General features: G+C 37.5%; 1 protein-coding gene across 2 annotated transcripts in view; it reads right to left on the reverse strand.

Moving 5' to 3' along the window:
- DTHD1 (death domain containing 1) overlaps positions 1–26,160 on the reverse strand; it is a 66,163-nt gene that overhangs the window by 18,708 nt on the left and 21,295 nt on the right. For both annotated transcript variants that reach the window (XM_011967061.1, XM_011967060.1), the window contains exons 5-7: positions 20,019–20,183; positions 17,875–18,164; positions 9,843–10,087 (exon numbers count right to left, since the gene is read on the reverse strand). In XM_011967061.1, coding sequence (XP_011822451.1) covers positions 9,843–10,087; positions 17,875–18,164; positions 20,019–20,183 — 700 coding nt within the window. The remainder of the gene's footprint in view (positions 1–9,842; positions 10,088–17,874; positions 18,165–20,018; positions 20,184–26,160) is intronic.

Genomic DNA, 26,160 nt, shown 5'->3' on the forward strand with positions numbered 1-26,160 from the left:
TATGTAATATATATTTTATATATGTTTTATATATATTCAAAGTGCTCTAGTTACAGATACAGTGTATCTAGTTACAGATACAGATACAGTGCAGTGTCTAATACTGCCTGGAAAATTTAAAGTCTTCTTCTAAAGAGGGTATAATAGGGTTAAGTGTGGAGTCATTGCTGTCACAATGGCAGCCCGCGGGAAGAGTCTTGGAAAGAAAGGAGGCTTTAAGTAGAACTGGAGCAAAATACGTTAGTTGGGGAAATGTAATATAAAAAGGTTATGACGATGAGCTGTGGGAGTTTGTAATGGGCCCTATATGCCATGCTAACTGACTTGGACTTTTGATCAATAGACATCCGGTGAGGAGTTTTGGAAGAGTGATAAAATCATATTTGTTTTAGAGAAAAACCAAACTGTCAATTGTGAGGAAGGCAGCCTAAAGCAGATAAGGGAACTGGTGACAGGCCTCCAAGGAAAATGTTGCTATCATCTATGTGTTAGGCAATATTAGAGGGACTGAAGATGAAATGCAAGTTTAAACAACACTTCCAAAGTAAAATCAACAAACACTGTATTATGTCACAGGACAGTAGCTCAAAACAGTGTACTGAGAGCAACCTTGGAAATCCCCTTCACGACTTCCTCTATCTGCCAATATTCTCCTGCCACCCAGTCCCACGCACATTCACTCTATTACCAAGACCTGTTGATCTCAAATTCTGAATCTCTCTCCAACTCTGTTCTTTTCTTGCTATCCTTACTGTCATGATCTTACATAGGCTCTCTCCCACTCTTCTATGGACTATTTCATTAGCTCTTTATTTTACTATTGCTAAGCTCATCCATTTCTAGTTTATCCTTATAGGCTGTAGTAGTAAAGTTGCTGACAAAACTTGATCATATCACTCTCCTAGTTAAAATTTTCCAATGGCTTTCCAATGGCTTGAGCCATTACTCAAAAGATAAAAGATCAACTTAATTATAAACAAACCAGATACCTATGTCTCCATCCTTAATTATGACCATACCAGTTTCAAGAATACCAGTAGATGAGAGATTTTGTTGTTTACTCAAAAACTAAGGGTCTTTGGTTTGCATGTGCTCTCTATGTCATGAAATCAATCACAGTTTTTTGGTGAATTTTGACAGAAAACTTGTTTACCACAATTACAGTATCATTTAGTTAACCTAAGTAAGGAATTAAAGGCCCTCCATAATCTTTCCCCAACTTATTTCCAATATGACGTTTCCAAATCTTCCCCTGAAGACACACAGTTGCATTCATCATCCTTTCTCAGAACACATCTTGTGCTTGACCACTTCAAAGTTTCTACTCATGCCATCTCTCTTGTGTGAAACTCCTTGCCCCTTTCTCTCTTCCTCTCCAGATCCTAAATATTCTCTGCAATCATTTTGCTCTCTGAAGCACCCTCTGATCACCTCAGTCCACAGAGATCACCCCCTTCTCTGAAATGCCCTAGCATTTAACATCTTACTATTCATTTGCAATTAACAATCAGTTCCTGTCTTTTGTTATTGCTGTATTGTTGTATTCAATTATTATTTATCTCTTGCTTTGTTTTATAACTTTTAAAGTGTTTATGCTTTATTTCCTAAACTGGACTGTAATTTCTTTGAAAACTAGAACTTTGGCTTCTATTATTATTATAATTATTATTATTAGGCCTTACACAATATCTTGTAGGTATTAGGCACTTTGTGGTTGCTAATTAACATGTTGACTAATACAATACATCTACAGAAGAAAAAATAAAAACAAAAACAGTTGAAGTTAGTGAACTAAAATCTGTTTGAGTTAATAAGCATAACTTTTTACTTACTAAATGTTATAATTTTAAGAGAATATATGCATACACATCAATGACTTTTTAATTATTAAATTTATTTAAATAGGCAGGAATATGTGTGCTTCCTTTGTGAAAGAAATAGCAAAAGTTCTATGACAATATAGTGACCAATTCCTGTTTAGCTATACTGCCCTCCAAGCAGAGGAAACCTTATCTTTTAAAGTCAAGGGCTGAAAGAGGAAGAAGGAGGGAGGAGTTAAGAGGGACCAGAGAAGGAGAACGGGGAGAAGGGAGGGAAAAAAGAAGGTACAGAGGAAGAGATAAAGGGGAGGAGAGTGGAGGGGAAAGGAAAAAAAAATGGAAGGGGAACAATAGAAAGGGATAGGGGGAGGAGAAGGGAAAGAATCTCTTCTCATTAAACTGGTGGTCAAAGTACTTTCCAAAAAAGAACACAGGATCCTGTTTCTGACTGAACCAGCTTTGTTCATGTTCCCCTCATGTTCCTCTTAGTGACATGGTCAAAACTGTGGCTTTGAAGGTCATTCTGGTTGCCTGCAGGAAAGTGGGTCTGCAGACATGAGGATAACATGTAAGGGAGACGCATGGAGTGCCAGAGTTATCCCTTCTCCATCCATCTTTCTCACTGGAAAGAGTGAGAAGATTTTGGAAACTTTCAGGGGTGAAAAAAATTAACATAATATTTCTACTTACCAAGATCCTAGTGGCTTTCTTCTATAATTGATAGGGGAAGGGACATGAAGCACCAAATATGGTATTGGCATTAACTCTAGTATAGAAAGCATGACACTAGGTTATGGAAAACTTAAGAAACACCTTGTGGCCACTATTCCCTCAAAAACCACAGCAAGAAAAAAATAAAACAAAACAAAACAAAATCCTGGTTTTTCTTATAAGACTTTCTTCTAATGTGCTCTTTCAGTCTCCTTTTTAAAATGCCTAGCAATAACAGAATAAGTTTCATTTTCTCCTTGAACCCTAATATAATTTTGTAAAATTACTGCAACTGAGAAGTTTGAGTAGAATTAAAATGCTTGTGGATGTAAATATTTTTAATGGTTCAGAATCATCTCATTTATCTAGTCAAAATTGCTTTGGTATTTCGTATTGTTGGAAAAAATAATATAGGAACAACATTACCCCTAGCAGAGCAGTGAGATGGTAACGAAATCCAGTGGTGAAAGTGGGGATTCCGACCAACTGATTCCTGCACTGCTATCTGCCTGCTTCCTGCCTTTGACACAGCAAGTTATTTAATGTGGTGAGAAAGAAAGTGTTGAAGCTGTATCATTATTTACTAGAAATCACATGTCAGGAGTTCAGTTTTAAAAAAACAATAATCCAGGAAGTTCAGGCTAAGCAAAACTTGGGTCAACAGGTCGCTTACGTAAATACGTGGGTTAGATTTTACTGGGAAACTCCAGCCTCGAATAGGTGACAGCAATCAGATCTGCAGCCCTTCTTTCCTTCAAAGCAAAACCTCCAAGTAGGAGGAAGGAGTCAAAAGCAGTCACAACCCAAGCTAGCACAAATAAGCAAACGGCCTGCAGTCACCTATCTGGTGTGACTTCAGACGCACGCACACATGCACACACGCACAAAATATTCTCTCCACTCCCTTCCACCTAAAAAACCTTTGAGAGTTTTTTTGAAACTTGCTTTGTTTTTGCCAAAGTACAATTATGTACAGTGTGAACTGAATTTACTTGAATATTTTGTGAAAGGAGAAAGGCTGAGGCACAACTTAAGAAAGATATAGGGGTGAATCATTATTCTTTTCAGCCACATATTTTCAAATATATTGTTTATGGGATCATTTTCAGAAGATTATATGCAATATGAAGTGTCACCAGGACGCTTCCTATCTTACAAACCTCATCATCTTTCTGTAGCCCTCACATGCGCGCTGACCATCGCAGCCTTCCTTCGAGACCTTGACTTGAAACGCGTGCCCATCTCGGAGTCTTGGAACTTGCTGCATCTCCCACTTGGATGCTCTCCTGGCCATATAGGAAGGTTCTGGTCTCCTGTTGCTCCTTAGCCCAGTAGTTCCCTCCACAGTGAGGTCTTCCCAAACTATCCCACCTGCCAATTCACACCACGAATTCTGTGTCCATCTTCTAATGCTAATTTATTTTCTTCTTTGGCACTTCTAACTTTCCTCCTTACATTTTTGGTCCATAAAATGCAAGTTATATTGATATATACACATTCACTCATGTTTATCGAGCATCTCACTTACGCCTGACACCATTCTAGGTACTTGTGATTTGGCAGTGAACAAAAAATGTTCCCCATCTTCACAGAGCTTACTTTCTAGTTATGGAATAGAGGATTTTTCTGCAAGAAATGTACAAATGAAGAAATACATGTAAAAATGGAGAAATGATTTAGAGGAAAAGAAATAAGGCAGATTAAAGAGGATTAGGAATGTCAGGTTGTAGGGGTAAGAGTAGATTGCAACATTAGAGTCAGGATAAACCACAGAGAGAAGGTGAAGTTTCAGCAAAGAAGTGAAGGACGTAAGGGTGACAGATATGCAGGTATCTGATGGAAGAACATTCCAGCAAGGGGAATCACTAGCACAAAGACCTAAAGCAGAAGCAGGTGTGGCATATTCCAAAAACTCAAGAAGGTCACTATGATTGAATAAGGGAGGAGGAGAGTAGAGCAGAGAAGGCCCTGGAGTCAGTGAGGGCCAAGTTCACACAGAGCCTTTATTCTGAAGGAAGCTGGGAGCCACTGAAGGGTTTGGAGCAGAGGCATGAGATGATTTGACTGATACTTTAAGGCAGTAGTCTCCAACTATTTTGGCACCAGGAACCAGTTTCATAGAAGACCATTTTTCCATGTTGGAGGGATGGTTTCAGGATGATTCAGGCAAGTGACATTTATTGTGCACTTTACTTCTATTATTATTATATTTTAATATATAATCAGATAATTATATACCATAATGTAGAATCAGTGGGAGCCTTGAGCTTGTTTTCCTACAACTAGAAGATCCCATCTGGGGTGATGCGAGACAATGACAGATCATCAGGCATTAGATTCTTGTAAGAAGCACACAACCTAGATCCCTTGCAGGTGCATTTCACAATAGGGTTTGCACTCCTACAAGAATCAAATGCCGCCACTGATCTGACAGGAAGCAGAGCTCAGGCAGTAGTGCAAGCAATGCAGAGTGGCTGTAAATACAGATGAAGCATTGCTCACTTGCCCACCATTCACCTCCTGGTTCCTAACCAGCCACGGACTGCTACCATTTCATGGCCCAGGGATTGGGGACCTCTGCTTTAAGGGATAACTCTGCCTCTTAGTTGAAAACAGGCTATAGGCTGGGCACGGTGGCTCAAACCTGTAATCCCAGCAATTTGGGAGGCCGAGACGGGCGGATCACGAGGTCAGGAGATGGAGACCATCCTGGCGAACACGATGAAACCCCGTCTCTACTAAAAAATACAAAAAACTAGCCGGGCGTGGTGGCGGGCGCCTGTAGTCCCAGCTACTCCGGAGGCTGAGGCAGGAGAATGGCGTAAACCCGGGAGGCAGAGCTTGCAGTGAGCTGAGATCCGGCCACTGCACTCCAGTCTGGGTGACAGAGTGAGACTCCGTCTCAAAAAAGAAAAAAAAAAAAGAAAAGAAAACAGGCTATAAAGAAGAAAGGGAAGAATGAGACCCTACAAACCAGAACATCACTATACATTGAGGCTTTGGGATACACTGTTTGTTGAATTAATTAATATATGAATGAATGAACTACAGAGGCTGTAGAATAAGAGACACAGAGATCCTCACAAGTATGAAGTAAAAGTGATATGTCTTCTCATCTTTATGAATCAGATACAGTATATTTACATCACACTTTATAATTTTGTGTGTGGTTCTATGCCTATATACATATATGTAAATATTTGCTGTGGGTTCTCCATGAAACACTTTTAATTTGGACAAATACCTTCACCTGTTTTATGCTACATGTATAAATACCAACATAGTGTCATGTTCATTAATGCCAAGCTGTTACTATATTAGGCTACTTCCATTTCCTGAAAAATAGCACATTCTAATACTGCTTAGTTGAGGTGAATTTTTTAAATTCTGAACTTTATGAAATAAGTCTCATCTTGCAAAAATAAAGGTCATGGTTTCAATTCCCATTTAGTTACACTAGTTTGAACAGAAAAAAGTTCCCACAGCCACAGATTCTTTTTCAACCCGACAAACTTATTTCTGAAGACTTTGGGCACAAGAAAGGGCCCAGGGAGTGAATTTGGAAAGCCCTATACAAACCCATTTGGGATAAAAAGAAAGCACAGATGGCCTATTGGCAGTAGATTCATCTATGAAAGGCAGCAGACATTTAAATGTACTATTTTTAAACATGCCAATATAGTTTCAGGATTATCAATTTCAAGGCTGAGTAATTGTAAGGTTTGCAGAAATTATCTTGTTCATCTAGTTAGTCACAAATATTTATCAAGCATGTACTATCTCTCCGCACTGGCAATAGAGAGTTGAGTGGGACAGGGTCTGTGCCTGCGCAGTTTATTGAATGCATTCTCAATTTTGATAATGTCACCCTTGGGGAGAGAAAATTCGTCCCTGGGTGAGACACAAAAAGGCTTATTCTTTTAGATGCATAAAACACAGATAAATATGTAGTATATAAACAGACACACAATATATCTGTGGTAATAAAATTTCACAAGGAGGGGTGATTAGAAAAAAATATTTCAGGAAAAAGACTCCCTGAAAAGCCATTACAGCAACAAGGGAAGGAAACAAGCAAGTGGTTGTCATGAAATATGGTAACTACAGTGATAAGGAGAGTACAAAACGCTGTAGGTCCATATACCAGGAACACTTAACCTGCTACAAAGGAGGAGTGAGGAAAGGCTTCCTTGGAGAGGTTGCACTTAAGCACCAATGTGAAAGAGGTTCAGTAAGAATTATTCAGGCACACAGGTAAGGAATGGTGTGTTAGAAGCAAAGCAGAGAAGAAGCTGATGCAAAAGTACTGGACAATCGTAAACGCAGACTTTACTGAGGAAAATCTACACAAACCCCTAAATTATCTATGTTGGCTAATTCAGCTTGACTAATTTGGCTACTTTTATAAAGTCAGGTAACAGAGAAAACACTAGTAAGTGAAAGCTGAATTCCTGTCACATTTTTGGACTTCACGTCTGTCCTCTCTGACATAAGGGCCCTTCTTTCCATGGTCTGCCATCATCTCAGTAAGGCCCTTACACCCTCTTGCCAGAGAATTCCAACCACCCCTGGCTTGTCTCCCTTTCATCCTCTCATGGAAGCACAGCAACATGGTGCTCGCTGGAAGTAATGTGCCGGCTGAGCTGCCTGGAGAGCAGCCCTTATGTACCCCTCTCCACTCCAGATCTTCATGTTGATCCACATCGATGCCTTACGGTGCCAGTTAAGAGTTTGTAGAATCAAGCTCTAAACTATGGAACAGAGAGAATTTGAGTATTCCTTCAAGTCAATAGTTCTCAAACTTTTAGAATCTGGAGAGAAAACTATAGACCTCCCCTTATTCATCAAGTCATAGATATTTAGGGTGCCTGCTATGTGCCAGGCACTTTTCTAATCACAGAAGAAGGAACCTGGATAGAATAGACAGGATCCTTCATTCACAGAGTTTGCTTTTTAAAGAAGCAAAGAAAAATGGAAAATGTATGAACAAATAAATCTAAAAAAATCAATGATGGGTGTTAGGAAGTAAATCGAGAAAGGGTGACAAGTTAAAAAAGCGACTTCAGATTGGGAGATAAGGGAATAAGAATAACAAGTGACATCTGAGCTGAGGCCTGAATGATAAAGAAGCAGCTATGGGACTATCTCAGGGAAAAGTGCCGCATGCATAGGTAACGGCCGTATGGTGCAAAGTCTTACAGTGGAAATGAAAACGCACAGAAGCAAAACTGATAGTAGATGTACACCAGTTTGGCTATACTGTCATGAAAGTATCATTTTCAGTATCAACGGCTTAATCAATTCCTCTACTTATGCGTACTTACCAGGGACCCCGGGATCTCCTCAAAAACAGCAAGTAAAGTTAATGTCACCAGGAACCTACTGAGGGCTGCTTTCGAGTTCACTGGTTGGTGTTCAGGTCATATCATTTGTTAAATATTTCTAATATTATCTGTATACTAAAGCATAGTACAGACATCATACATCAAATGGGAACCTAGATGCCCTAAAATCCATCTTGTATCTTTGACTAGTAATCCTAGCTTTATGTGCTAACAAAGTGACAGCATCATAGCCATTCAACACACAGGAAGCAGATTTCTTGGGTCTGAATTTTAGCTCTGCCATTTACTTAGCCATGAGAACCTGGGCAAGTTGCCTAAAATGTCTGTGCGTCAGTTTCCCACAAAGTAAGAACAATTATGTATCATAGCACTTTTGTAAGAGTTTAGTGATACAATGCATAGAAAGTATTTGAAAGGCCTTTGGCATATTAGACATTATTACAATGGTTATTACACAACTTGTGAATTCCTGCTAAGCTATGCTTACCACCCCAGTCAAATGCACTGTATTTTCTCCCCCTAACTTGCCTTTTTTCTTCATTTCCAGTGGCTGAATTTCCACCAACTTACAAAGTTCAGATAAAATGCCACAAATACCACAAACTTCTACTGGTTACAGATTGTGGAAAAGCCATTCCCCGTCTCTGAACAACTATTAATACCATCTAGTACCAACTGTTAGTACCACTGCTTATATCATCTAAATATAACTTCAATCAGTTACTATCTTACAACATAATTTTGTGTATATGTTTTGTGTACTTGTTCACTGGATTATAAATTCATTTACAGAAGCACTATTCCATAGAAATATAATTTGAGATACGTATATAATTTAAAATATTCTATGAATAGTAACTAAAATGTTTAAAAAAATAAAAGAGGAAGTTAATTTTTATATATTTTATATAACCTAGTATAACCAAAATATAAATTTACCATGTAGTCAATATAAACAAATTATTAATGAGATAGTTTATATATTATTTGTACTGAGTCTTGGAAATGTGGTGCATATCTTAAACTTACTGCCCATCTCAGTTTAGACTAGCCATATTTCAAGTGCTCCATAGCCACATATGGACAGTAGTGACCATTCAGAACAACACAGCTTTAGGGCATGCATTATCCTTTACAGCTCTGTCATTATCACAAAGCCTAGCGCAGCACATCCCCTATTTCAGAAGTTCAATATTAATATTTGCTAAATTACTTTAATGATTTATTTTAAATCAGAACCAAATCTAACCACATGGTAAACACATTTCTGCTAGTCATACACACAAAAAATATAAACATGGGAAAGTGATTTTAGCTTTCTTTAAAGAATAAGAAGTTTGTTTTTACCTCAAGATTAATGAAGTACATTTTTCAGTTATATTTCTTATTAAAAATGTAGTTTAGATTCACCAAGTCCTGTTTCACTGAAAGAAATTGTAATATGCAGCAATAAAATGTATTTATTTGTGTGTTAGACATATTCAAAGAAATAATTTAATCCTACTTTCTGACATGAGTAAGAATTTTAGGCAAGTATAACTCATGAAACAAACACGCAGAATATGGTAAGTTTCAATGTAAATATTTTGAGGTCATTTTGCTCTTCACCATGACTTTTCCTTAAAATGATGTGCTCTGAAATGCATTTTTTTTTCATAAATGATTTTCCAGTGACTCAGAGGCAGTTACAGAAAATGAATGACATTATTTTCATAGTTAGCAACAACATGCTGTGAGGACCAGACCAATCTGAAGCATTCATGTTAGAAAGGCTGATACGAACAAAAGGAGAAATCCTAACACGTTTTCTGATACTCTAAAATTGGACCTACCTACTCCTTCTTTATTAACTCTATTCTTACCTTTTCTTTTAACTGTGTGTGTCTCTATGCCTGCAAAACTGATTGTGTTACAGAATTTTAAATAAGTAACAAAATGTAATAATTAGAAAAGTAAAATAACTCACCTTTGGCAATTTCAATGGTAATTTGCAAATTGGCAACTGAGAATGGTTTTCATTAATTACGAGAGATTGATTCAAGTTGGGGACTATCTTTCCTTTAGGTACTTTATAAACGACAATGGTGCCTTTATAATGAGGGCAGCTATAGTTTCCAAATTCGTCCACTTCTTTGATTTGGAGTTCCAGCCTAGGTTTTCTTTGCAAGTGAAAAATAAGTGTGTAGTCTTTTCCATAATCTTTCCCATTACCTAAATAGAAGTAAAATGCATTTATTACCATTAAGATCTCTCACTTTGGGAGGCCGAGGCGGGCGGATCACGAGGTCAGGAGATCAAGACCATCCTGGCTAACATGGTGAAACCCCGTCTCCATTAAAAATACAAAAAATTAGCTGGGCGTTGTGGCGGGCGCCTGTAGTCCCAGCTACTGGGGAGACTGAGGCAGGAGAAGGGCGTGAACCCGGGAGGCGGAGCTTGCAGTGAGCAGAGATCGCGCCACTGTACTTCAGCCCAGGCTCCAGAAGGAGACTCCGTCTCAAAAAAAATAAATCAATTAATTTAAAAACAACAACAACAACAAAAAGATGTATCACTTTGTGTTACTTAATTTTTAAAAATCCAAATAATTATTTTACTTTAAAAATATGACTAAAACTTTTGTGTATCATTATCTTTTGTCAAAACATAACTTGACAAAGGAACAATAGGCAGAGACCATGTGGATTGCTCAAAAGATTTCTCATCGGTTGTTGGGCCAGGTGCTCTCTGGCTGCTTCTAAACCAAATAATCTTTAGCTTTTCTTTCTCTATTCCATTTTGATATAACCAGAAACTACTAGAAATATTCAGCTTTTGCAACATTTAGAAAATTATTTTCACCCGTTGAGAATTATCTTTCTCCTTTCCCCTAACTATTCATATTGTGACCTCACAATAGACGTTCCAGAAATGCACTCTCCTATAACATGTGGCAATTTAAGTTTAAATGAAAATTAATGAACAGTAAATATAATTAAATTTAACTCCTCAGTCTACCTACATTTAAAAGTCTCAGTGACAGCATAAGCATAAAGGCCCATAATGAATAGCACAGATGTAAAACATTTCCACAATTGTGAAAATGGACAGTGTTGATCTAGAACTTTCAGGTGTGATAGTTATTGAATTTGTGTTATGAAATTTCTATGAAAACCTGACGGATTCTCCTAAAGTGATAATATGCAAATGTTTTATCAACTCCTTACTGAAAATTCTAGAGTTTTTGTGAACATAACATTTCACTCATTGGGGTTTTACCATGACAATCAGAATATTTTACCTTGTTATTTCAATGGCAGAATAAACACTACCATGTTTCCTAAGGCAATATATGTCTGCATCAAAATTTGTAAAACTTGTAGGAAGCTATAATGTAGCATTTAAGATAATATGCCTTGGATGTATCGATCTAGGTTCAAGTCCAGCCTCTACGATTTGTGTATTCTGTAATATTTATCTGTTAATATTTGTCCATTGCTTTTCAGATCTCTGAGCTTTTTAGAGACTTCCCTTAGCTTCCTTACCCTTCCTTAGCTTCCCTTAGCTTCCTTACCCTTAAAACAAGAGAAATAAAGCTTAACTCCTAGGATTGTTTAGGAAATGAAATGAGAAAATATGGATAAAATAATTATCATTGGACCTGGTACACAGTAAGTGCTCAATAAATGACAGCAATGATACTAAATGATAAAAGGCAGGATTCTTGCACTATTTTGAATTTGCACACACACAAAAAACAAAACCAAAATCAAAACCAAAAACAAAAAAAACCCAGATTTTTTTAAAGAAACGTCAAGATGAAACTTTTTTTTTCTTTTTTTGAGACTGAGCCTCACTCTGTCACCCGGGCTGGGATGACACAGCTCCACAGTGGCACAATCTCAGCTCACTAAACCCTCCACCTCCCAAGTTCAAGTTATCCTCCCACGTCAGCCTCCCAAGCAGCTGGGACTATAGATGTGTGCCACCGTGCCTGGCTATTTTTTTTTTTTTTCATAGAGACGAGGTTTCACCATGATGCCCAGGCTGGTCTCGAACTCTCCTGAAGGCAAGCAATCCACCCTCCTTGGCCTCCCAAAGTGCTGGGATTACAGGCAGGAACCACCACATCTGGCCAAGATTTAGCTTTCATGTCTACATGGAAACTCCCTTTGTCTACTGTAAGTCAACATACAGTTGACTGCCCAGAGTTTTCTCTCATGGAAAACGTTCCATTTTGCCCAAGGAACAAAGACTTCAGTGAGAGATGTAGATGATACCAGGACCCTTCCCCCGGTCCTGACTGCTTGAGGTCATTTTGGTGATTTTTCTAAAGCTCAGTTAAATCTAGAAATAGAATAACTCCAGATTACAGAAGGTGTAGAAGTAGATCCCTTTGCAAAACTTTATATTTGAGAGGCAACCTGGCTACTTAGAAGAGAAAAAAAACAAAAAAAAAAAAACAAAACAGATTCCTAGGAGACGAATGACTAGCCAGGGATTGTCTTCTTAAGAGAGTCTCACTTTAGTTAAAAAAAAAAAAAAAAAAAAAAGAGTGGATTATTTGGAGTAATTTAAATGTTATCTAAATAGTAAATTAGGTAAATTGGAGTTTCCAGCTCACTGGAGTGACACCTGGCTATCTTCTGCTTCTATACTACTAGAGTGCTATCAAGAAAAATTTTACTACTTTGGTCCCTGTGGAATACCAATTAGTAAATTTCCCCTTCTACCTTTTGAAAGACATTATACTCTCTGTTGGGTGCACAATTATTCATAAGAAATGATTTATACAGAGGATATAAGGATTGAGGGTGAGGCATAGCCACTCTGGTTCAATTGAGATCTAAAACTTTTACCAATTTTTAAAGCTAAAGATCTCTAGGGAAACTCTCTAAAGATCACATTTATATATGAAGTAGGGATGAAATTATTGAGGATTTACTAACAGTAAATAGCAAAATCTTCATGTTGTAAACAGAAACCATTTTGTAATTTTTTAAAGTTGGAGTTTCATTGTTGTTAAGGCATAATATTTTATTTTAAAGACGTCTGGTCCCTGAACAAAAAAATAGATCCAAAAAAATAGAAGTTGCATGAAGAAATTGCACTACTCTGTTTTTTTCTCCCTCACTGGCACATTTAAAGGAGAAATAAAAGAAAAACTCATTCATTCCAGATCCAAAGTGTAAAATCAAGCACTAGTTGACCTCCTGAGAATCTTTTTCTTCTTCTCAATATCTTACGTATATAGTCCCCTAGAAGTGTCTTGAGATAGTAGCTATTTAGTAAATACCTGTCATGTAAAAAGTTCGAAAATTTACTTATATTTTGTGGATTACCTGCTGTCCCTTATAGTAATATATTTTCTTCTCAATAATGGGCATTAAATATTTTTCATTGATGACATAGAAAATACAAATGCAAGAATAAATGCTTTTGCTCAGAAAAGTCAGATAAAAAAATTGAAAGGGCTAGCAGTCCGGGAAACCAGAAAAACCCTATGAGAACCACTGGCTCAGTGTATTTCTATATTCTAACCCATTCTCCACCAGCTCTACCTCTAAGCCATGCCATCTTTTACCTGGTTTACTGCAATTAGTCTCCCTGCTTCTCCTCTTGCTCTAAAGCCTATTCTCAATGCAGTTATAATCTAACTCAGATCACTCCTCTGTTGAAAAGCCTTCATGTTTCCCCAAGTCACTCAGCAGAAAAGGCCGTCTTTCCAATGGCCTACAAGGCATGATCAGTTCTCACCTCATCTTCCACAACCTGTGCTCACTCCCTCTGATCCAGCCATCTCAGGCTCCCACTGTTCCCCACACACACAAGGGAGGTTTCCACCCAGTTCACTGGCACTGGCAATCCCTCTGCCTGGGATAAACTCCCCTGAGATAGGATTATGGCTTGCTTCCTCACCCTCTTAGAAACTTCTTTTTTTTTTAAATGTCACCTTCCCAGAATGGTCTTCCCTGAGATAAAACTGCAAGCCTGTTACATCCCTTAAGATCCCCCTATCCTTTCCCTTCTTTATTCTTCTATAATTCACTTTTCAGCCCACATTAAGCTATGCATTTTATTTACTTATTTGCTTATTCTCTGTCTTTCTTCATTAGACTTTAATATACATAAGGTCAACAAATTTTTGTTTAGTAAATTAAAGAATGGTTATTATGTAGGTGTACAGATACATGTAGAGACACATCCCATAGAATATCTAGAAAAATCACTGCCCTAGGCCAAAGGGCATTCAGGGCAACTTTAAAAGACAGACCTGATAGGGCATTACTAGATGTTATGGGTGATGCTATGTTGCCATTATATAAAATCATATTAAAACACTTTCTGGTACTTTCTGGATTTTGTGTGCAGTGGGGGCTTGGTTATCTTGCAATAATCCAAGTGCTAAACTGACAACTCTCACCTAGAGAATGAAAGCTTGCTGTAGCTTGTGTCCAGAAGAATGCCAAAAACCATTATAAAAACCAAAGGACACATCTATCCATCTTCCTTCCTATTAGAGATGGAAATATAGTCCGTGTCCTGTGACCTTCACTGAAAAGCCATTCATATTCTCTATAAGTGAATAGAGAGATTTTGGCATTTTCAAAGGGCAGTAATCTAAATTTATTAATTAAAGTTTTAAATACTTATAATTGCGCTTAATATTATAATGTTTTTTTCTAAACTTTAGTCTTCATTTCTTTCAACAAATACTGAATTTCTTCTAACTGTCAGACTCTGTCCTAGGTGTGGGGACTGAATGCTGACCGCCAACAGGACAGTGCCTCCATGGATGGGACTGTGGTAGGAGAAACTGGAGTTGATCAAACAATTAAATGAACGAATAGAAAATTGCATGTGACAGAGGCCACAAAAGAAAAAAGGAGGATCTGCAAAAGTATAATAGAACTATAAAAAATAAAATAAGTTCTAACATAATCAGGAAGGACAGAGAAAGCTTCTCAGAACGTGATCTTTAAGGTGAGACCTGAAGATACAGCAGGAGAGAACTGGGGGTGAGGGTGGGGATGGGGAGGGCGAGGAGAATCCTCCAGGCAGAGAATCTCTAGCTTTATCTCTTTGAGATTCACAGAGACTACTCTAGGCCCTGATAAAAGGATGGATCAATTCTTTTACCAGGATGAGGTATCAATTGTTTACTGAGGATCTTGTCCCTCTTAGGCAGAGAAAAACCCAGTGAGGCTCCAGATCTGAGCCTGTCTCCCTAGGAAAAGCAAACCTAGGATCTGGGTATCCTGCCTGACTCATTTTCCTTGAATGAAGACGAACTCTTCCCCATCCCTTATACGGAGGAATTGCACAGGTGCTGGCTGCCTTGGATGCTCTTGGTTTAGCAGGTGCTCCCCAGTCTCCACAGCAGGCAGTGGGATATTCAGTACCACTGCTTGTGAGTAGAACAGTAATGCACTCCTGTTTAGGGTGGTTGGTAAACACAGCTGCTGGTCACAGTATTACAGGAAAATCATTTGCATCATTAGTTTGGGTGGGACACTTCTGGTTAGTACTATATCTCATTAGAGAGATTTCTCCAGGGTGGACGCTGTGGTTTCTGCTCCGGAAGCCAAGTAGGAAGGGGCCTCTTCCACCCTTCCTTCCTCTCTCTCCTCTCTCTTCCCTGCCCCCTTCTCTGCCATCTTTGTCACTTGCTCACTAAGTCCTTTCAGCTGGTTCAGATGCTGAGATCCTGTATGTGAGAGTAGAATAGACACTTAAAATTGGGACATTTTAGGTCTCACTTATTCCTGAGATATCAAAAAAGTGGGGAGGGCAGCATCAGCTTCAAGCCTTGTCCCTTCTTTGAAGCAAAAAAGAACCAATGAGGCTTGGAGCTATTTCTTGAATCAGAGAGAAAATAGGCATAATAAAATAAATGGGATCCATATTAATTTATAAACAAACAGAGCACATCCCCTCAAGTCAATGTAGAAAGCCTCCAGGGCCAGAAATCTTCATAAAATCTGTCCTGAATTTTCCCTCTCACCTCATTTTTATGCACACACCTGTTAGACTCTATTTCACCGCAGGGCAAGCAGTTAGAAAGAGGAAGGTGTTGACTTAATGAAAAAGAAATTGTTGTGATGGCAACTCTTTCAAAGAACGTTTGCTTTCTATTCCCACACAGCTGTTTTCTCTTCATGTTCTTTTTCTTCCTTTTCTCTTTCTCTTCATCTCTTTCCTTTGACCGCTTTAGTCTCATCTATTCATTCACTTCTCTAATCTCTCCTGCCACCTCTCATATTCATCCTGCTTGCTTTCCTCATCACTGTTATATAATCATTCATTCACTACACACTTATCAAAAGTACTTGCATGTTCATTGCAGCACTATTTACAATAGCAAAGCCATAGAATCAAGCTAGGTGCCCATCAACAGTGGACTGGGTCGAGAAAATGTGGTATATATACACCATGGAATAGCATGCAGCCACAAAAAAAGAACAAAATTATGTCCTTTGCAACAAAATGGATGCAACTAGGAGCCATCATCCTAAGCAAATTAATGCAGAAACATAAAACCTAATACTACATGTTCTTATAAGTGGGAGCTAAACTTAGATGCACATGGACATGAAGATGGCAACAATAGACACTGGAGACTACAAGGGCTGAAAAACTCATTGTTGAAATCACTCTCTAGATACAAGTCTATCAAACATTGTACAGAAGAAAATGAAGGTGATAGTTTGTTTATCAGTCAATGATATTTCTTCAGTGTATTTGATTACGGTGTACAATAACTGGTAATACATTACTTGTATCAATGTTTAGTTGGATTGATATCAAAAATAAAGCATTTTGTAAAGAGAAAAAAAAAAAGCTTTGGATATACCAGTTCCTATGTTAGGCTCGGAGGATGTATTAACAAGAAAGACATGGTCACTGCCCTCATGAAGTTTTCATTCTGGTGAAGGGTAAAGGACATAGCATAACTATATGAACAAAAAGTAAATAAGTTAATTAAATAATTTCAAACTGTGATAAGAGTTAGAGTGAAAACAAAAATAACACTAGAGAAATACGGGAAAAGAAGTAAGCAAGGTACGTATGTCATTTAGATGATCTCAGCTCACTGTAACCTACAACCTCTGCCTCCCAGTTTCAAGTGATTCTCCTACCTCAGTCTCCCAGTAGCTGGGATTACAGGCACCTGCCACCACACCAACTAATTTTTTTTTAACTGAGTAGAGATGAGGTTTCACTATGTTGACCAGGCCAGTCTTGAACATCTGACCTCAAGTGATTTGCCTGCCTCAGCCTCCCAAAGTTCTGGGATTACAGGGGTGAGCCATGTACCCAGCCTAGATCAATTATTCTTAATTTCTTTTTTGCCATAGACTCCTTTAGAGTTTGTTGAAAACTGCCCATTGATTCTCAGAGTAGTCTTTGAAAAATATAAAATAAAATACATGGAATTAAAAATATGGCAATTATACTGAAATATAGATCTATTCACATATCTTTTGGGAGTCCACTGATGCCCAGGTTAGATTCTTTGTAAAACATCTTAAAGAGTTTGGATATTATTTTATAAAACATCTTAAAGAGTTTGGATATTATTTTAGATAGAATAGGAGGTAAAAATAAGGTTGTAATCACTGGTATAATATAGTATGATTTATGTTTTTAAATGATCACTCTTATTACCACATGGTAATTGATTTCATACGGCCAATAATGGAAGTACTTAGAAGACAACTTTATTGTCGTAGGAAAGATATGATCCTAGTTTGGATTCAGATAGTAACTGTGGAAAAGGCTGTTTCTAAAAAGTATCACTTAGAATCTTCCTGTAAAGGAACATGCATGCTCTAAGTAGAAAATAAAGAAATGGGAATGTAAGAAGTATAATACATAAGTCTTTTTCTCTTCCTACTTCCTAAAGTCTCTCGTCAATCCTCTGAAGGTTTCCTTAGTAACACAAGTTTAGCAAACTCTTTTGAAGAGCTTGTGGCTTATAGCCCATAAAATATATAAAAAGATTTCTTTATACGTACTTGAAGCAAATATGTTTCCAGTAAATCTTAAAAGAAGTTGTTCTCCTTCTCGAACTTGGAAATGACGAGATGGCTCTGGAGGTCCCCCAAACCCTTCCAAGCGCAGGTTCTTAAGCGCCTGGCTTAAATCTTTGGAAGGCACCACTAAAACAGCTATTCTATGTGGATTGTCCTTCTGGTGAGACAGCACTATGCAGGCAGTGGTGCTGAGCATGGCTTCCTCTAAAGATTTCACAAAAGTAACCAAATGACTATTGTCCATGGTGGAAGAGAGGTGAAGTACAATAAACCTGCATGGAAGAAAGAGGTAAGACCCGAGGGAAAAACGCAGCATCAAGAACATCACTGATACCTAATAACACCCAAGCAAAGAGTCATTATCAAACAGACGTCTTTTAAAATCAAGTATTCTCAAGGCCAACAGGTTAGATTCATTAATGATTGTAAAGAAACTCTTGGCCTTCAAGAAACCGGCTCAGGCTGGGCACAGTGGCTCACGTCACTTGGGAGGCATCCCAGCACTTTGGGAGGCCATGGAGGGTGGATCTTTTGAGCCTGGAAGTTCAACACCAGCCTGAGCAACATGGCAAAACTCAATCTCTATTAAAAAAAGAGAAAGAAATAAAAAAGAAACCAGCTCAAATCAAACTAAATTCTAAAACATGTTCTTAAATGAAGAAGTCATACAGTCTCAGCTCAGCTCTAAACATGGCAGCATATTTTAAGTTATATTTTAATTAGAATTACAAAAGAGCATATTTAAAGTATAGAAGAGAAAGATGAGCACAATAATTTATTGACTCTCCATAGGATGCAGAATATATACCATAATTAAATGGGGATTGAAATATGCATCTCTGTGTACGTGGGAAGGATCGTTAGGATGGACCTTGGTAGGGACTGCATTATGTGTCACCGTCTCTGCACTTATACACCTTCATGTGTTGAAGTAGTATCCCCTGGTACCTCAGAATGGGACCTTATTTGGAGATAGGGACTTTACAGAGCTAATCAGGTTAAGGTGAAGTCATTAGGGTCTTCTCTAATCCAGTATGACTGGTGTCATAAAAGAGAAATTTCAACACATAGAAATGCATAGAGAGAAAACACCCTGAGACCATGAAGACGGCCATGTACAAGCCAAGAAGAGAGGCCTGGGTAGCTCCTTCCCTCACAGCCCTTGGAAAGAACAAACCCTGCTAGCACCTTGATTTTGTACTTCTGGCCTCCAGAACTGTGAAATGGTAAGTTTCTGTTGTTTAAGCCACCAGTGTGTGGTACATTGTTACGGCAGCCTTAACAAACTAATATAGACCTTTTTCCCCGGACTGGATACCCGTTCTCAAATTCTTCTCCAGTGATTTGGCCTAAAAGAGGCCCTCACCCAGAGTAGCCCTACATCCACAGACAAGGACTAACCAATGTGGGGATGCAAAGTGAGCCACCTTGGTACTCGTACTGCAGAGCTCCCCAGAGGGTGTCAGGCTACAGAAATACTTCATCTGAAACCATCATTTTTTCCATCTTCCTCCTTTGCCCTACAGGATTTACCCAAGAGCTCTCTTTCAATGAATCACTTGCTTTTCATCTCAGACTCTATTCCTAGGAAACTGGATTCAAGAAAATCATAAATGTAAAACCTCCCATTATGAAATAAAAGCTATCTTTAGGTACATGATCACCTGTCTCTATGAGTGGCTACCCTTCATGAACCTTAAATCTGTCTAAAACTCTTCTCATAATGGGCTGTCTAGAAAACATGGAAATGAGAAAGCAAAATGAGGGCACTGAAGTAACAAATTCCGCTTATCTATACATAGTTATAAGATATGCATAATATGAACAGTTAATTACTATCTCCATGGAATTTCAGAAATGAAGGTGCTATTTTAAAACTATTTTGGAGTTAGCAGAAACCTGTAGTTATGAGTGCTTTCCAAAAGCACTTGTTTAACTATCATAAATGAAATTACAGATAGCATATCCGTGTCAATTCTGGTTTGCATTTTAAGTATCCTTTAAAGAACGCTTAATATTTCCATTTGAAGGATTAAAATGTAATCTTACTATTCCATTTCTATAAACTCCATTTATGACCATCAGAAAAGAGTATCATCAACTTTAATTGTTTGTTATTGTATTACCTCTGCAAATGTTCATTCAGTTCAACTGATATCAACCCACTCTGTATGGTTTTCACAACAACATCATAAAGCTCACACCAACCACTGTCTTGGCTTCTGAATCCCAGTAATTTCAAACATTCACTGGCATTTTTCCCAGGTTTTCTTATGGAGGCACTTTTTGTCCTATATGATGGTAACAGAAGATATATTGGTACAATTTACACGGTATAAATATTATTTAATGCATTCATTCTTTCATTGTGAATGAACTAATAACAATTCATTAAGTACATACTATGTGCCAGTAATTATGCTTTGCACCACAAATACAGAGATCAAACTATATAACCCTTGTCCTACAGAAGCACGTAGTAACACAGTATTATCTAATTACAGCACAAGGTGACCTGTGTGATAATTAAAGAAACGTACACGGTGGTTTGGGAGCAGAAGCAAGAGGCTCGGGAAGCCTGCAAAGTTAAAATGCTAATATTTGAGATGAGCTTTGGAGAATGACAAGCTTTTTACAACTGGCAAAATAGATTTAAGAGAGTACCCAAAAACATTAATAAACTCACTGATGTAAACCCAGATACTCTAGAATAGCAAACAGTGGTTGTAAAGCAAAAAAGGTAAGCGCACAAACCCAGGAGCAAAACTGCCCAGTTTCAAAGCCTGGATGGCTCTGCCTCTTATGAACTGTACGACCATGAGCAAATTATTTCATTTCTCTTAATCTGTTTTCTTACCTATCATACGAAAATAATAATAGTACTGATATGGTTTGGCTGTGCCCCCATCCAAATCTCATTTTGAATTGTAGCTCCATAATTCCCAAATGTTGTGGGAGGGACCTGGTAGGAGACAACTGAATCATGGGGGCAGTTTCCCCCCATACTGTTTTTGTGGTAGTGAATAAGTCTCATGAGATCTAATGGTTTTATAAGGGGTCTCTCCTTTTGCTTGGCTCTCATTCTCTCTCGCCTTCTGCCATGTAAGACATATCTTTCACCTTCCACCATGATTGTGAGGCCTCCCCAGCCACATGGAACTGTGAGTCCATTAAACCTCTTTTTCTTTATAAATTATCGAGTCTTGGATATATTTTTATCAGTGGCATGAAAATGGACTAACACAAGTACCAATATCATGGGATTAGATGAATTAATATTTGTAAAGCACTTATAATTGTAGTGAGCATAAGTAGTATTAATATTCTAACTCTACTTTCTACTGTAGGCACAGCCAATTTACTTTCTTGTACAGTTTTCCTTCTTGTGTAGCCTGCCCCACCCAAAGGCCCTGAAGAAATTGACTATATGTGCCATGTGATATTTTTCCCCAACCACAGCTCATGTGACTAACAGTATACCAATTTCCAACAGCCAGTCAATTTGATTATCTTTCTTGGAATTTGACTCAGTGGTCCAGGGACTGTAACTTGTCACAGTTCTGTTTCTGTGGTACCTTGGTCAATGAAAATTAATAAGCAGAAAGATTATTCAGAAAGGAAAAATAGATGCTAAGAGAGAAAAGGAGAAAAATCAAGAGGAGAGGATCCATATAGTCCTAGAGATGGAGAAAGCAGAGGTTCACTATTTTAGCCTCACAATAAACTCTTTTCTTGAATTTGTTTAAGTGAACATCTGTTCTGTACAATTAAAGGAAGAAAAGTCCCTGATACTGAACATCTTTGGGGAAAAATACCTAGTCTAATGATGCTACCTACACTCCACAAAGAGACAGAGCCATGGTATATGAATGGAGACCGGAATGTGAATTTCATATATTCATTTGTGAAGTGAACTAGAGTTAAAGGCTTAAAAACCAACTTACTTTCACAGGTTGACGTGTCCTATGACCCATGGATTCAGATTAGAAACTGAACTTGATTTAAAATGTCTACTCTGAAAACTTCTTACTCTGTATTGGTTACTTCAGGGGATCAGCTAGATTAAAATTAGGAGCTTAGGGGAAAAATAACATTTACTTTTATGCTACTGGGTTATAACCACAGATGTGGTGAATTCTGTAACCCTTGGAAGTTAATAATTTATTCACACAGGAAGTTACACTCTCACTGAATCCAGAATGTTGGTCATTTACTAGAAATTGACTTGAATGTAATTTTTTTTCTGATAGCATTCATTCACTTTTTCTTCTGTCGAAAACCTAAATTATCTGTGGAGACCGACAGGCTCCCAAGGGTGGTGGGGCTGTCCCTAATCCCAGGACCATTGGGTATATAACCTAAGGCAAATAGTGTATTTGTCATTCATTAATGCTCCTCACCAGAATATCCAATTTCGCCCTGATCTGAATATATGACAGGGTTACACTTCCTGGACTCTGTGGTTGAATGGGGCCAAGTGACTAGTTCCAGTAAATGATGTGAATGAAAAAAAAAAATGTGTCACTTTGAGGCCAAGCACTTAATTGCTAATATGGGTCTAGCCAAAGATCTTTCTTCTGCCACTATCATAGTAACTGAACAGTGGCTGTTCTATCTAGAGTGAGGATGACCAAGAAGCAGCCTACCTTTGATGGCCACGACAGATGCAAAGATTGTTGTGTAAGCCCTTGGGATTTGAGAGTTTTGTTACCATGCCATAATCTAGGCTAATCTGCACTATATCTGTCTTCTGGTACCAGTGATCCATTCAGTGATGAGTTTGTGACAGATCTGGAGTGAGAATCAGGCCCTGGGCTTTTATGCATATTCATAGGGAAAAAGCTTCCTCTTTTCCACTGAACTTGGACTTATAAAGATGTAGCTATGTTGCCAGAATGAGGAACAAGCATGTCAGAGAATGGAATTGGCACAGAGGAAAGCAGATAGAGATGAAGAAGAGAGATTAGGTTCTTCCTGGTTGAAGAAATATATATATAGATAGATACATCCTCAGATTTTAAATTTACATATATCAAAAATTCTTTTTTGCTTAAATACTTCGGATTTGCTTTCCTGTCACTTAAATCAAGAGTCCTTAATGATATAAAGATTAAACTTAAACTTTAATAGGCACAGTCCACATTCAAATTAAATAATCTGATGGTATACTTGTGTCTCGCAGGTGTTAACAGCTCTGCAACTAAACTATTTCCTTCATATATGTTATTAGCAAAGTTTGACAGCTAGTATTGTCTGACAGTGAATAGCACTTCATCAAACTCCATAAAAGGCAACATGCTGACATAGTGATAGTTCCAAAAATAGTAAAGATTTATTTTTTAAATGTGTTTATTTTAAAATGACCAATTTTGCTTGGGATTCACGCAGACAGTACTAATGTCTCTGAGGTTACTGATTAAAATGTCATGCTACTTTTTCTGTGGAAAAAAATAATATATGACACAGAATTTGACAAGCATTCAAACTATCAAAATTCTCATTCTATATTATATTTTACTTTCGGGATATTTTCTTTGTGATATTCATCATGCATAGATATTTAAACGTGAATGTCACCAATGTTTTGAGGTTAACTTTTTCTCAGACAACTATAATTATTCATTAAAGTATTAATTTTAAATGGTATGTTGTATTCAAAAAACTTAAAATATTTTCCCATTTTAAGTTATTCATGTTGATTATAAAATTCCTTTAATATGGAAAAGTAAAGGGAAGAAGAAAGTCCACATAGCCACATTGTCTGAAGTCAAATATTATAATACATTGATACATTTCTGGTAGTTTTTATTTTTACATGGATTATTTGACTTTAAAGTGGTGAAATATTTGACGTATTTTAAAACATGTCATATTTATGTTAATATTATGTCATAAATATTGCCATATTTATGTCAATATTTGACATATTGTATGACAAATTGTGTACCTTAACTTTACCATTTGTAATCGGTGTAATGGTTGTTGGATATCAATTCAAATGACCTGAGTGCCTACCACACAGCTGAGAGAAACGTTCTCTCTTGATACAACTGTACATTCTGACTGTAGGTCCATCTACTCTTGGAGCTTTACTCAGTTCAAGGTGTCACAGTTACAATTATTGTACAGAGGAAAAAACCCTACATAATCTAAGTAGTCCTCGGTCTTCATGTATTGTCCCATTCTCCTTTGCTTTGCTGATGTTGCTGCCTCACTGCTATTGAAAACAAAAGATCCTCCATGATCTGATGCAATGCCCTCGTTTGGTGTATTTACCTACGTGTGCCACTACTCTGGCAATAGCTTTTAAGGTGAGGAAAAACAAGAAAACTCTCTTTCCACTGTTATGCTATATGTGATTCAGTTATTCCACCCTGAGCTTGAGCTCCCAATGACACTGTACCTTAGTGGACCCATGCACCCTGGCCCCCAACATGCCCACACAGTAATTTTTTTAAAGAAATTTTCACAGTGCTGGAACTGTCTTATATTTTATCCAGTTTCTGAACAATAAATGAGCACAGGTCATCCTAGGCTGAAATTTAGTCATCCATTCAAATTTCTTTCTCTATTATGCTATCTTTTCTTGCCAGCTGACAGCAGAATATCCACTTAAATCCAACAGAAACGTTTCAATAATGTTGCACCTCAGGAAAAAAAAGGGAGTGATGACTTCAATCTCTTTCATCTCAGGAGACTCTGTTCACTCTGTAGATTTGCCTGTCTATCCCTAGGGACAATAAGATTCATATACCAAGGAGTATACAGATAAGTAGATGTATTGGATACGACTCTTTGGGGTACAGGTAACAGAAACCCAAATTAATTTTACTTAGTTATAAATAAATTAATTATAGTAATCCTTGATTGTTAATGGGGAAAAGAGACAAATGTGGAGGGCCTCAGATATAAACTCTGTCTGGAATTGGAATATCATCTTTGTCTAATTACTTCTCTTCTCTGCATCTTTCCTTTTTATCTAGTACTATTAATAATCATTCTTTTTCCAGCAGCAGAAATCACGGTTGTTGACAACTTCTGAGTTTTATATCCTAAGGTATGAGCTACACCCAAAATTACCCTTTTTATTAGGCATCAAGGAATTACAATCGGCCTCTTGTGGTTCAAGTGTTTAATTATACGTAGGGATATTAATGAATATAGAAGCTCCCATTGCATCTGCATGGATAGAAAGGGCAATTTGCAGAAATTGTGGTACAATTCCCAAAACATAAGGTGTCTAGCAGGGAAAACAATAGATATATCCTCCAGTCTGCATTTTCTCAAGCCTAACAGTACACAATTACATATTTCCCAGTTAAATTGCCTAAATACCACACAAACGACATTCAAAAGATTTTTCACAAGATTAAAAAATCTGCTCCAATGCACCTTAATATTTTGTTTCTGTAACTAGGAAATAGACACTATCGGGAATTTTTCAAGGATAGTTTCTTTTGTATTTAAAAACTAAATTATTTCCCACTTGGCATTCCAATTCACAGGGAACCTTGTTTTCTTACAGAAAATAGTACATATGAATTAAAAATACTTCTAAATACACTACCTCCAAATTTAACACATGAAACAAATCTTACTTTCTCCGTAAGCATTTACCTCAGTGTTTCATTGAAACAATTTCACTCCATTAAATGAGATTTGCCTGTGTTGACAATACGGCACTCACTGATAAGCACAAAGGAAAATGCAGTATGTGCGATTTCATTATTTATAAAATTGTCATTTCCTTCTTAGGTAGACTGTCTAAAATATTATAAATTTAATACACAAAATCTAGAATTATAAATAACAAATTTAGAATAATTTCTAGTTTAAAACAACTAGATCTTGATAAATGTGCTTTTTGATTTTTTTTTTTTTTTGGCTTGCATACTTTTGAAAGAATTTTTTGATACGAATTCTTTTGAAATTTTCCAAACTCCTCTCCAAATAAAATGTGTGAAGTCAGGGTTGCAGCTAAGGGAGAAACCAGGCAGGAATGAGGGGATTACTAAGATGGCAAGCACCTTTCCTGTAATGTAGATGCAGGAGCATGCAACCGTAAGCAATAATCAAGTGAGCAGAACATGAAGCTGTCAGTCCTTGGGGTAACAGCCATGTGGGAAAGGTGAACTTGAGATCTTCACCAAGACTCTCAAGAAGGTTAATGTAGCCCCAGGTAAGTAGCAGATGGTTCTCAGCAGAGGTGGGAACAAATGCCACCTTGAGGAAAGCAACTCCATTATGCCTGAAGAAACCCCACGTTTG

The sequence above is a fragment of the Mandrillus leucophaeus genome, unplaced genomic scaffold (assembly GCF_000951045.1).
Source record: "Mandrillus leucophaeus isolate KB7577 unplaced genomic scaffold, Mleu.le_1.0 Scaffold784, whole genome shotgun sequence".
NCBI lineage: Eukaryota > Metazoa > Chordata > Mammalia > Primates > Cercopithecidae > Mandrillus > Mandrillus leucophaeus.